The sequence below is a fragment of the Copadichromis virginalis genome, linkage group LG10, assembly GCF_057382275.1.
Source record: "Copadichromis virginalis isolate Kocher_CV1m ecotype Utaka linkage group LG10, C_Virginalis_male_GT1.1, whole genome shotgun sequence".
NCBI classification, from domain to species: Eukaryota; Metazoa; Chordata; class Actinopteri; order Cichliformes; family Cichlidae; genus Copadichromis; species Copadichromis virginalis.
In genome coordinates this window covers 27,161,948-27,174,216 of record NC_140627.1, presented here as the reverse complement: position 1 = coordinate 27,174,216, position 12,269 = coordinate 27,161,948, and the positions used below count along the sequence as shown (strand labels likewise).

At 37.0% G+C, this 12,269-nt stretch overlaps 1 protein-coding gene across 5 annotated transcripts in view; it reads left to right on the top strand.

The window, feature by feature from the left end:
- ncam1a (neural cell adhesion molecule 1a) overlaps nt 1–5,848 on the top strand; it is a 277,809-nt gene extending 271,961 nt beyond the window's left edge. For all 5 annotated transcript variants that reach the window (XM_085470930.1, XM_085470926.1, XM_085470927.1 and 2 more), the window contains one exon: nt 1,353–5,848. In XM_085470930.1, coding sequence (XP_085327056.1) covers nt 1,353–1,473 — 121 coding nt within the window. In that variant the 3' untranslated portion in view covers nt 1,474–5,848. The remainder of the gene's footprint in view (nt 1–1,352) is intronic.
- The last annotated feature ends 6,421 nt before the right edge of the window (nt 5,849–12,269 follow it).

Sequence of the window (12,269 nt, the reverse complement as noted above, 5' to 3'; positions counted from 1 at the left end):
TAACAAAAATGGAACAACTGAATGAATCATAAAAAGATGCCCAGGGATAAAGAGAGACAGAAAACAGGACCGAACTTCAATCGGACACTGACTCAGTGAAGAGAGCTCCAGAGAGGGTTTAAAGCAACGTCCAGCTGACTTTTTTCTAACAGACCGAAAAAATTTTATAAACTGTTGCAATTCAGTTAAAAAATTGAATTGCAAAAATAGCTAAAAGAAAGATTCCCTGTGCAGTTTAAGACTGTTGAACCTGAGCCAAAAGAACTCAAAGCATCCAACAGCCTCATCTGCACCATTCACAGTTTCCCATCCCCATAACTCTTGAAAACTAACAGTAACATGAATTTAAACTGAACATTTCCCTGAAGCTTTTGGTCATCCCCCCAGGACACAAATAAAATGTAAATTCCTGTAATGTGCATTTATATTATTACATTTAAAAAGTTCTCCTTCTTGGAACACTGGGGGGAGAAAAGTGTCAAGTCTGCAAACATTTTTTTTCTTCATAATCTCACATCCTGCTGACAGCATTTATTAGCCCAAGAGGATACAGGCTATGTTTACCTTTTTGTACATTCTGAGTGACTGCTCAGCAAAAACTTAATTGTGTAATGTAATAAGCAGTTCAGCCACTGGGGGATGCTAGTGGAGCTTTACAGTTTATATGAATAATTACACCATATTTAAAGGAGTTGACACCAAAAATTTATAAGGTGACATCTAAGAAGGCGGTCAGGTTTAGATATATTTACAGATCTTATATATTGCACTGTCCCTGCCTTATTTTTCTAAGGCACAGTAGGAGCACGGTACAGAAGACATAAAAGCAATGCCCTTAAAAAAGAAAAATCCGAGCCAGAACACCAGAAAGTTTTCAACTTAAATGATGTATGGCCCAAAAGTCTCTTTCCATTGTATCTCAGCTCAGTCCAGATGGCATGTAATCCTCTTGTGAATTGTAGTTTGTGTTGTAGGTTATGCCTCAGTCTTTCATTCCCTCATCCATTGTGGCTACTGTACCAGCCCTGTCTCATTCCACATCAGCATTCATTGTTCCTTGAAAGTAGCTGTGACATCCATGTACTCTTATTTGATGTCTGGCTAGGATAGTGAGCTTGATCCCATTATGTGTGAAATGCATTCAGTTCCAGGAGGGAAAACAAATTCTCTCAAAGCATCTTGCATGTTTTCCCCCAATTTCCCCCTCCCTTCTTTCTTTGAAAAATGATACAAAAGGCAGCTCAGAACAGACCGTTTAGCTGTGAAAGAGAGACTTAGTGATTTGCTGCTAACAGAATCTCCTCTCTTTTTGTCTTTCTGTGTCTCTCTCATTCTTACATTTGTGCCTGTAGTGGTAAGACTGTGAAGGATGATAGCACTAAAGGCGAGGCGGAGGTGAAGAATGCCACAGCCGAAGTGAAGACAGTTCCCAACGAGGCTCCTCAGATGAATGGCAACGAAAGTAAAGCGTAATCTTCTTGGCCGTGAGCAGCAAGAAGAAGAGGGCACGTAGGGTTGGGAGGGTTCGGGTTGTTGGGTTTTAAGGTTAAAAGGGGTTGGTCACAGTCACTGAAACCTCAAAGCAATTTCACACACCACCCCGTTGCATTAGAAAAACCAACAAGAAGCAACTGAAAAAAAAAATTAGAAAAAAGAAAACCATTGGTCTCTTTCTCTTTCTGCAGTGTCTTCTGACCAGGAATATGTAAAGACCTCATGCACTTGCCTTAGTTCCTTTACATAAGTTTACCTGTTTATTTGTCACAGAAAAAAATTGATCTCTTGTAATTCACCTTCTTTCTTTGACTTAATATTAAATTGATCAGCGGAGAAGAATCGACATTTTCCTGTAGATAAACATGGTTGGACTGTAGCTTTACTTCACTGATTACTGCCTTCATGATGTACACACATGTAAGTCATGTACATTACCGATGCTACTATTCTTTATGCAGTATGGTCATCATCATGGTAATGCATTATGAAAAAATGGGTCTTTTTTTTCTTCTGTCGATATTTTTTGTGTTTGAATAATATGCAGATAAACTGCCTATTTAGCTTTTTTTTATGTGTTATTTCCAGTGCTAGAGATTAGAACATTAGCATGCCTGATTTTGCAAGTTTACTGTATTTCTGTATGTGTTGCTGTCATTTGGTTCATATTCAGACTTTTTTTTTTGTTGTCTCTGTGTGTTTCTGGTCCAGATGTATCCTAAGCCATGATAAATGAAAGAAAACACCAGTGAAAAATGTATCATGCTATAAGTACTACTATTAATTGGTTTCAACCCTGTTGTCCTAAAAATGACATTTATATACAGCAATCTAATGGTTTTTTACAAGACACGTAGCTAATGCATGCTTACAAATTATTTTATAGATTTGCTCCGAGTTAAGGGCAAGTCTATAAACAGTGCATTATTTGAATTACACGCATCAACACGTTTGGGGTAAAACACAGAGAAGGTGATCATGCATACATTTTGACTGAATGTATTTGTTGCTTATTAAGTGTATATAAACTTAAGTTTCAGGAGACAAGTTGGGTTTAAATTAAGTGGTGACAGTGAAGAATACCGAAGAGTACAAATGTGTTTCTTTGCAGTGATTACATCTCTTAAAGTCCAGCTTTCAAGGCTGGATGAAGTCTTGTTTCAAAGAAGAATTGCTACCTTATTTTTGTCTGAATTTGGTGAAAACTTCTGTTACATACTCGATATCATCAGTATCCTAAAACCCACTAGTCATTTATTAATACTGTTTTCGCTCTTCACCAGCTCAAGCAAGTTAACATGTGACCAAATGTAATAGACGGATTGATCATTGATTATATATTAAATAAATGGGACCAATGAAATGGGATGCTACAGGATGTAAATAATGGAAATCTGACTTATGGCCACTATTTCTTCTGGGTAGTACTTCGGTAAATTAAGCTATATAGATAGATCTGCAACTAATATTTGACACTGTCTGCTCTCTACCTTACATTGAAAATAATGCAACTTCCTGTGTATAATTTTTGGTCTCACTGTTTGACTACAGCAAACCATTAGTTTTAGTCCTTGTGAGTTTACCTTGGAAGCAGTATATAACAACACAAACCCATTAACGTTTTTAGATTAATGGAGGAAATTTACCTTTACCTCCTTTTCTCTCACATGCTGTCACCTCAAAGTCTCCTTCTAGAGGTCTCCTTTAAGCATTCTTGACCAGCTGTTTACATGACAGCTTTGGGCTTAAATGTGAATCAGAGGCCAGATGTGTTCAGTTCAGTTTGTTTGTTTGAACTTTAGCTTAGGGTTGTTGAATATTTGACACAGATTTGTCTTGACTGGGCTAACCTCCATCACTCACCGGGAGATTCAAAAGCTCAGCTTGTTTAGATTCGCTTACCTGTCAGTGATTTAACCGTCTAATCGTCTCAGCTGTTGTTTTTACACTTGCACCACAGCTGCACTCAGTGTGAGCTTGTGTTACCACTGCATTTACCAACAAAGTCTAGTTGCTGGAAACTTTATTAAAAATGTCCGAAAGTTTGTAGATGAGTTGGTTAAGTGATCATCTTGAGCTTTTTGTGTAACCAGTCTATAATTGTAACTGCTTCTTTCTATTAGGAAACCTAATATCAATCATTCTCTGATCATTACAGAAATTTGTGAGCATGTACAGTACAAAGACATAAGCTGCTTGTGCATAGAAACCCATACCATAAAGCTCCCGGTGCACAGATTTTGCGTTAATGCCAGAGGAGGTTTTAAATTCTGCAGTTATTGAGTCAGCAGAGCATTGGCAGCATTTACACTCTATGCGTCTCAGCACTCAGCCACTCTGCTCTATAACTTCATAGGGTCTGCCAAGTCATGGCTGAGTGGCTGTGGTTGCTAAACCTTTCCACTTTGTAATACCACTTACAGCTCATTGGGGGAAAGGGAAGAAATTTCGCAAACTGACTTGTTGCAACGGTGGCATCCTATTACAGTACCACGTTCAAATTGAGTGAGCGCTTTAGAACGACCCATTTTTTCACAAATGTTTCTAAAACCAGACTGTGTGGCCAAGATGCTTTATTTTATACATCTGCAGCAGTGGGTCTGAAAACCCCTAAATTCACAGATTTTTTTTGAACCAATAAAAATATCCAATCTGTCACAGACCATAAGGATTTCTAAAGAAAAATGTGATTAAAAACCTGGATTAGTGACTTGAAATGAATGTACACTCTAACCTTTTCAGCAAATCTTAACGAACTTGGCCTCTTTTAAGCAGGAATTAAACGTATCCTTGGAAATGAAAGATCTCGTCATATGTTTAGAAGTTCACCGAAAACATTTTTTCCACACTGCTATGGATTTGAAAGGTAATGAGACTATGTGTGACCTTTTTTTGTACAGTGTTCCTCCTACTTTAGGCTGCAAGCTAGTACACTGAATGTGTGAAGCCATTGAGTCCTTTGTCATAGAGTTGAAATAGCTTGTGAAACATGTAGCTGATAGTATGCGACAGAATTAGCAACACCGATGTACAGAAGTCTGACAGCAGCAAACTGGAAAGACACAGTGCCTTTAAATATGAAAATGTTGGCATGCGATCAGTTTCTTTCAGTGTCTGCATTAAACATTTCACATCTCCATTTCCCTGCTGATTTGCTTTTTCATTTACTGCATTTGATTTGTTAATTAAGCCGAGCTTTGTTGTCTCATATAAGTCTTAAATGGCTGTATCATTGTGTTATTATGAGTGCTTGCAGTGTCCTTGCTGAAGGAGAATTCTGGTTTATTATAATTTGGTCTTGTATACAGTATTTATGTTTGGTCATCACTTCTGTCATAATAAATGGAAATTTTAAATGCCTAAATACACACGTGGTGTAGATCTTTATAGTTAACCTCTTGTCATAACTAATACAAGTCAAAACTGTAATAAATTGAACTGGGGGGCAAACCATATTACAAAGATGTTTCGAAAACACTGACATTGGAGTACAAGGCACATTGACGCTCAGGTCTCACATTCTCTATAATATTTGAAACACATTTGTCTAAAGCAAGCATGCAACATATATTAGAAGGATACTACCACGTAATCACTTTTGCTATGTAAAAACTATTTATGGCTTAATGAATTGTATTGACCCTGTGTTGTGTAACTTTGTCCTGTTTGCGCAATTTTGCTTCAAAAGAAACGTGATTTCCTTGCACAGCTCTGAATTGTCATTTTTTTTTAAAGGGTGCGGTCTCATGACCAAACCTCACTGTTTCCCCTGTGAAAGTATTGTACATGAAAACTTTTTCCACTCCAGTCACACCTCCTAAAATTCATTTGTGAAGTCACATCGGGTGAGCCAGAGGCCTTTGTTCAAAGCCTCAAAAATACAAGAACGACACAGAAGCAGCCTTGGATTTTTCCTTTGACTCCACCACTTGATTCAGTAAGAATAAAGACATCTAGTTCTACTCGAGGAGTTTTTCAGGTTTTCAAAAAGATGAAAAGCATCCTTTCAAGGTTCTCTATCTCACAGAGAATAGAATAAATCCCCTGCACACAAATGTCTAACCCCAAACTTCTTCCTATTCAGTCAGACAGGAGCCTTCAGCTTCCACTGCCAACACTGGTCACTCTCTTTGATCCAGAGCTCCCCATTCTTTTTTTTCTTATGCTTTGTGTGTGTGTGTGTGTGTAAACATCAGCTCTATGCTGCAGGTAAAAAAATCTGTAGGCTGCCACTCTTCTGTCTGTCTGCCCACTGTCGCAATTGTAAATACTGAATACTAACTGAGGCAAAAAGAACATTCTGACCTTGCATTCTGCTGGAAATTTTGTGTTCAATAAAATTAAAGGAAAAATGCATCTTGTTAAGGTTTTTTCTTTCATACCAAGAATTGTGCAGACACACATGATGGGATGCTTACTACCTCGTTTGCATATTTAAACATGCATTTCAGAAAACTTGCAATGAAAAAATTGTTCTTTATGTAAGTAACCTAGAAAAGTTCACCGGTGATATCTGTTAGTCAAATGTTTGTCAAAGAAGACTGAAAGCTACAGTTAAGATTAGTTATCACATTCATTATTTGAAGGTAAATACCTTCAAAGCAGTGGCCTGTATTTTAAGGCAATAATTTATCGAGCAAAATTTCTTTTGATCTTTTAAAGAAGGAAAATGTGGCTATTCAGCGACAGTACCTTGAATTTTATTCTTATTAAACATTCTGAGAATTGTATTAAAGTATTTTCATAGTAGGAAAAAATAACTAGACATATAAGGGATCGCCACAGCAGATGGTTCCGCGTGTTTACGCTGGGAATGTTTTTTTACGATGCCCTTTCTTGACGCAGCCACAGAGGGATCTGCGTCTTCTCCAAGCATCAGACTGGGGATATTTGACTTGTAAGGCAAAAATGCAAACCATTATTGTAGCCAGATGCCATGTTCATGGTCAAGAAATTCACTACTACTGCAACTGATTTCAAAACACTTACCTAGACTTAAAAAAAAAGAAAAATAAGCTTTTTGTTGTTGTAAATAATTATATTAATTATTAATTATATTTAATATATAACATATAAAGTGAATATTTGTGTTAAAGTATTAATATTTTTAAATACTGTATGTTTATATACTAGACTTGTCGCAGTAACATGTTAAATACTGGATTAACAGAACATAAATGTTGAGTAAATAAAATACATTTACAGAGTATGACCTTAAAATTCAGTTTGCCACCTCTTTAAATTGCTTACATTACTAATGTTTGTTTTTTGGGTTTGTTTTATTTTTTACCTAAAAAGAAATATCCACTCATTTATGAACATAAAAACAGCATTTTTACTTAACACCTTATATTAGCTGGGAGTTTTTACATGGATGAAACAGAAACATTAGTATCTTTTTTCTTTTTCTTCTCCTCTTTGACGTATGAAACACTCATGCTGATAAACTTCTTGTTACAAGAAGAAATACCCATTGACATACATTTATACACTGCATCAGACCCTATGCAGTTCTCTATAATGACCATTAGAGAGCAGTATGCTCCCAAGCTTGAAAATGGACCTGACGCTAAACAACTAAATCACAGGATGATTTAGTTGTTACAAGATTAGTGACACTACATTATTTTCTGTAATTAACATAATATTACTCTATTATCTTTTAATGTCTTTATAAACTAAATAACTAGATATTGTCGATTTCTGACAACAATAGAACATCTAATGTTAAACTCTGTTCCATTTTAGTACTAAATTAACAGCAGACACATTTTAATGAATGCTTGTGGGACTAATTAGACCCTTGCCGTCTAAATAATCAGACTTTCCTCAGTAGTTCTTATGGATATTAAATGATCCTATGTTTTCCAAAAGGTGGCAGGCTAACTCAAGAAATGTTGAGCAAAAGCAATCAATACATGATTAGATTGCCTTTAAATCAGAAATGTTGAAGCACTGTAGAAGGAATACAAATCGCTGTAAATAAAATCAGTTCACTAACACTAATGAGGTTTATGTTAGACTGGTAAAAGATGTGAAGTTGAGCTGTTTTTGTATTTTACACTTGAGGTATGTTTAACTACCCTAATATAGTTACACCCTAGTAAAAAAGAGCATTTAAACAAAGTTGTGGAGCTGTGATTCACAGCAGTATGCAGGTCCCATTTTCATGCGGTTTATCAGAACCAAGTATCAGCTACATAAGTAATATGACTCTTCAAAGCTCCATATCATCCCATTTCTCCTTTTCTGTAGAGATCATTCCACTCATCTGCTCAACTTTGCACTCACCAGATTAGGGTGCTTTTCAAGGGCTCTGTCCCTCCCCCCTTTCTATAACAATGGTCCAGTGTGGTTTTCGTTGGCCTGGGATTGATCCCATACACAGATAACTACAAGCACATAGCCTAACCTCGTGGCTACTACCTGTCTGAACACACATTTAATTCTGCCGTCGCGCACACACAGCCTTATAATAGTGAAGCCATGTGTTACGCTGATTGGTACACACCACACCTATCTCTTGTTTAGAGAGGACATTAGTCAACGTGTGGTAATGAGTTAATTAGTAAAGTGGTTGAGTCATTTATGTAGATTTTTGTCTACCTTTTGTCATTGTCAAAGTTTCCATTTGCAGCATGTTTTAAGCATTAATTGCTGTCCGAATGGCACAAGTGAGAAAATATACAACTGTGGAGATGACCACACATTGTAAAAGGTCTACCTGGATGATTGAGCGTGCATCAAGATACTCGGGCCTGTGTTGAACTGAGATGGGGACAGCAAATGAGTTAACACTAAAGACTGAGCACATAAACATCTTACCGTATAAGCTTGAGAAATTTAATAGTGGTCATCAACAACCCAGTTTTGGGGTAATTTTCTTACAAACCTTAGGAACTTTTTCCTTCTGGTTCTTTTTAGAAGAGTTTATTGTTAGGATACCTGGTGTCTCTGTGATTTAAGGCACAATTTCACAGTGAACTCACTTGCCACACAGAGTCAGAGCAATCAGCTTCTTCTCTCTTTGTGAGATTTCCTGGCATTTTTCTGCGTGTGACTAATTTCGATTTATTCTAAAGTGCAAACAGAAATTAACCACAAGAAACAAGAAATTTCACATTCAGATATGCGCATATATGTGAGAAGCGTCTGAAAGTGTTCAAATGTTTCCCTGATTGCTTCTGACAGTGCCTGTCTGCTGTAGCGATTTGAGCACGATCTGGGTCTTTGAACTGCCTTGGAGCCCACCCTCGGCATAAGCATCAATATAATGTTCCCAAACAGAATGCCGGTAATATTTTGTGCCAAACGATAGAATAATTTTCCAAATTAAAAGCCTGTAAATTGTTGTAAACAATCAAATGTATTCACTGGAGATGGAATGATTTGATGAAACAGAAGGCCACGCTTCTCATCATAGTCAGCTTTGTTGAGCAGATTAGAATGCAGTCTGAATGTACCAGACACTGAGCCTCGGTTTGTTCTTGAAATATACAGAAGCAGATGTTTGCACAGCAGATTCTCTCTCTCTTTTCTCATAGCTTTCCTTTCAGATTTTTGAGACGTATTTGTTTTTTGTCATGCAGAGCCACGTTTTGGTCTTCTCATTTCCAGGCTGTTCCTGTCTTGTTCCTTTTTCTTTTGCCTCACCACAGGGTCAGCCAGCCATGAATTCCTATCCAGAACACTCTGCTTCATCTCTGCTTCCCAACCTCTAAATCACATCAGTGTTACATCATAGCACACACAGACACACGCACATAGACACACATGCACACAAACTCACACACTGTGGCCACCATGCCAAGAACTTTTCTTCTCATACAATTCCCCCTCCCTTCTCCCAAACTTTCCTTGTGAAGAGTCATCTACATTTTAAGCCAATCTTTAACCAAGAAGAACCTGTTTTTATTGTGCTATAATTTTTGGATGGACATCGAGTACTTTTGGTTTAGATGTGCTTCTGAGAAGGCAGTACAGGGCAATAGGCATCTGTTTAATTAATCTTTTGAGTTAAATAGTAACAAATAGGAATCAACAATTGGGGGGGGAAAGAAAAAGAAAAGAAGAGTTCTCCAAAATTCAGTTTTTATTTCATTCTTGAGTAATCGTAAAATGTTTAAAAGCAGGAAAAAGTTTTTTTTTATTTGTTTAGATGTGAGCTAATCTTTATATTTTTATTTATTTCAGTCTTTGAATTTGGCCAAACCAAATCAAAATACAATATTCTAGGAGCTGAGTAAAGTAGCAGAATATACAGTAGATGGACAACAGATTTCATCATTTAATGCTATTTGTACTGCCGTAAGTCGCTTCCAGTATGCACGCATGCTGGAAGGGAAAAAAGCCATTCTTTACAGTAAGATCTTGTAAACTTTATTTCTTTATTTTGTTTTTTAGTAGCATTCAGCAGACAGACAGCTGGCACAAAAGATGTTTGATATGCAGACATGGATACATTGTGCACAAATAATCAGTTTTTATCAGTTTTTTTGCACTGGGGAATAAAGCGTGACTGATAGTCTGACACTGGGAAAATAACATGCTAAAAAGAAAAAATGACAAACGACCCAAAGAGCTTTCCAGATCTCTTTCAGCAACTTTCTCTTTTTGCTATGAACTCTTTATGTATAGACGACATTTATATTTTCCTCTACATGAGCTTATTTTCCTAGTATTATGTTTGGTTTTGCATTTTTTTGCAGCAGGGCTGAAATTTAATAATAATAATGATAATAATAACAATAGTTTTGTGTTACACAACTATTCTGTGTTTGATATATTAATAAATAGGTTTTTTATGTGTAAAGGTGAAATGAGGCCAATAATAACACAAAAGTTTAGATTTTAAAAGAAAATCTACATTTTGCAAATCGTTGTTTAAGTTAATATTTGTACCATGTGAAAGACTTATACTACATAAATGAAAAGCACCATTCCTACACAGTGTTGTACTTTTTTCTTTTTCTTTTGTGGCTGAATTCCATTATTACAAGAGGATTAGTGTTATTGTGCTTTGGTATTTGGCACTGACCCAGCTTATAGTACATTAATAATTCAACTTCACAGACTTCTGCTTTTTATCTCAATTTCAAGACTCCTTATAAGCATTTTTAAATACAGAAAGTGCAGTCATCAAGGGGCTTATCACTAACCATAAGTGATAACTAAACTTAAAAATATGTATGTAGAAAATAATGTAATTTGGGTAGTTTGTTGATTTGTTTTTAAAGTCACACATATATATGTAGAAAATTTTCAGTGTATTCACATACTTTTTACAGAAAATCAGACTGCCCATTTTCTTTTCCTGTTTTGGTATTCTCTTAGTGTACTGGACCTTTCACAGGAATGCACCAGGAGTTCCGGCAAATTACAGAACCTTCGGTTTTTTATCAGCAAATCTTCAGAAGGGGGCTTCTTCAAAGAAATAACTTCCCACTTCACTTCTTAAGCTGAACAAAAACTCCTTTTAAATGAATGGCTTTTGCTCACAGCTTGTGGCCGCAGCTGGCAGTATTGTTGCCCACTCTCGTCCTCTGGTCACAGAACAGACAGACAGAGGATGAAGGGGGTTGACACAACAGGTACACACATGAAACAACTGCAATTATTGCACCCTCCCCCCCTCCTTCTCACCATCTCGCTTGACGAAGCCGATTTATTATAATTTGTTTTATTTCGTTTTATTCTCCTCCGATGTGTTTGTTGTCTGGAATGTCTAGGAAAAGTGTAACCAAGACAATCTTTGATTCTCTGGTTTGGTTTAATGAAGATCACTGAAGATCTGAAAAGCACTGCAGGCCACGTATTGTTAACACAAAACTGGAACTGGACAATACAGATTTCCAAAAGAATGATTACATTGGATTGGAGATGGATGGATGGATGGATGGATGGTTGGATGGTTGGATGGATGGATGGATGGATGGATGGATGGATGTCCTGAGAAAAAGATATGATGGGGAAGTGCAATAAATGCCCCTCGTGTGTTATCAGTTCATGTGTGTAAAATAGCTAAAGCACTGTGTATGCGTGGGTGTGTGTGGGTGTGCCTTGTACAGTAAAATGCTTAAAGTGCTCAACAAAAATAGAAAAGCCCTACATAGATCTGTTCCATCCACCAACAATCTAAAGAACTCTACCCGCATCGCTTTGTGTGTAATGACCACAAGCATGCGATTTCTACGATATCGACCTGCTCTGCTCTTTTATGAAAACATATCCAAATGCCTCAAATTAAACCATGTGTTTGACAACTGTAAACTGTTCTTCAGTCGCTGATTTATCTGTTCTTCGATTCTTCGCGTGAAGACGTGCAGTATTTCCTCTGACCTTAATCTTCCATGCTACCTCAATTTGTTCCACTCTGGGCATATTAACTCAGATGAATCTAAAGTCAAGAGCTTTTTTTCCTTTAAGTCTGAAATAGATTTGCGTTACTTAACCCATTGTATAAAACTGAACCCTGTTTTACATCCTCTTCCACAACTACACAAACTTTTGAGAAAGGTAGAATTGGTCAAGAAATCTGGATGAAGGAAAGCCCTGACCTTGCTGACTATCATACTCTGCTCTTGGAGTGATCTGACCTTAAGGAGGACCCTTAAGGACAATGCGGTACCTGGCAGGTCAACACGTACTGGGGTAAGTGATGGGGCGGGGGGGGACAAAAGAACTAACTGAAATACATGAAGGTGGGTAAACTAACTGGAGCCAAAAACTAGAACCAAAGCACTAAGGTGGTTTCATCTTTAAGCTTTAGTTAACAG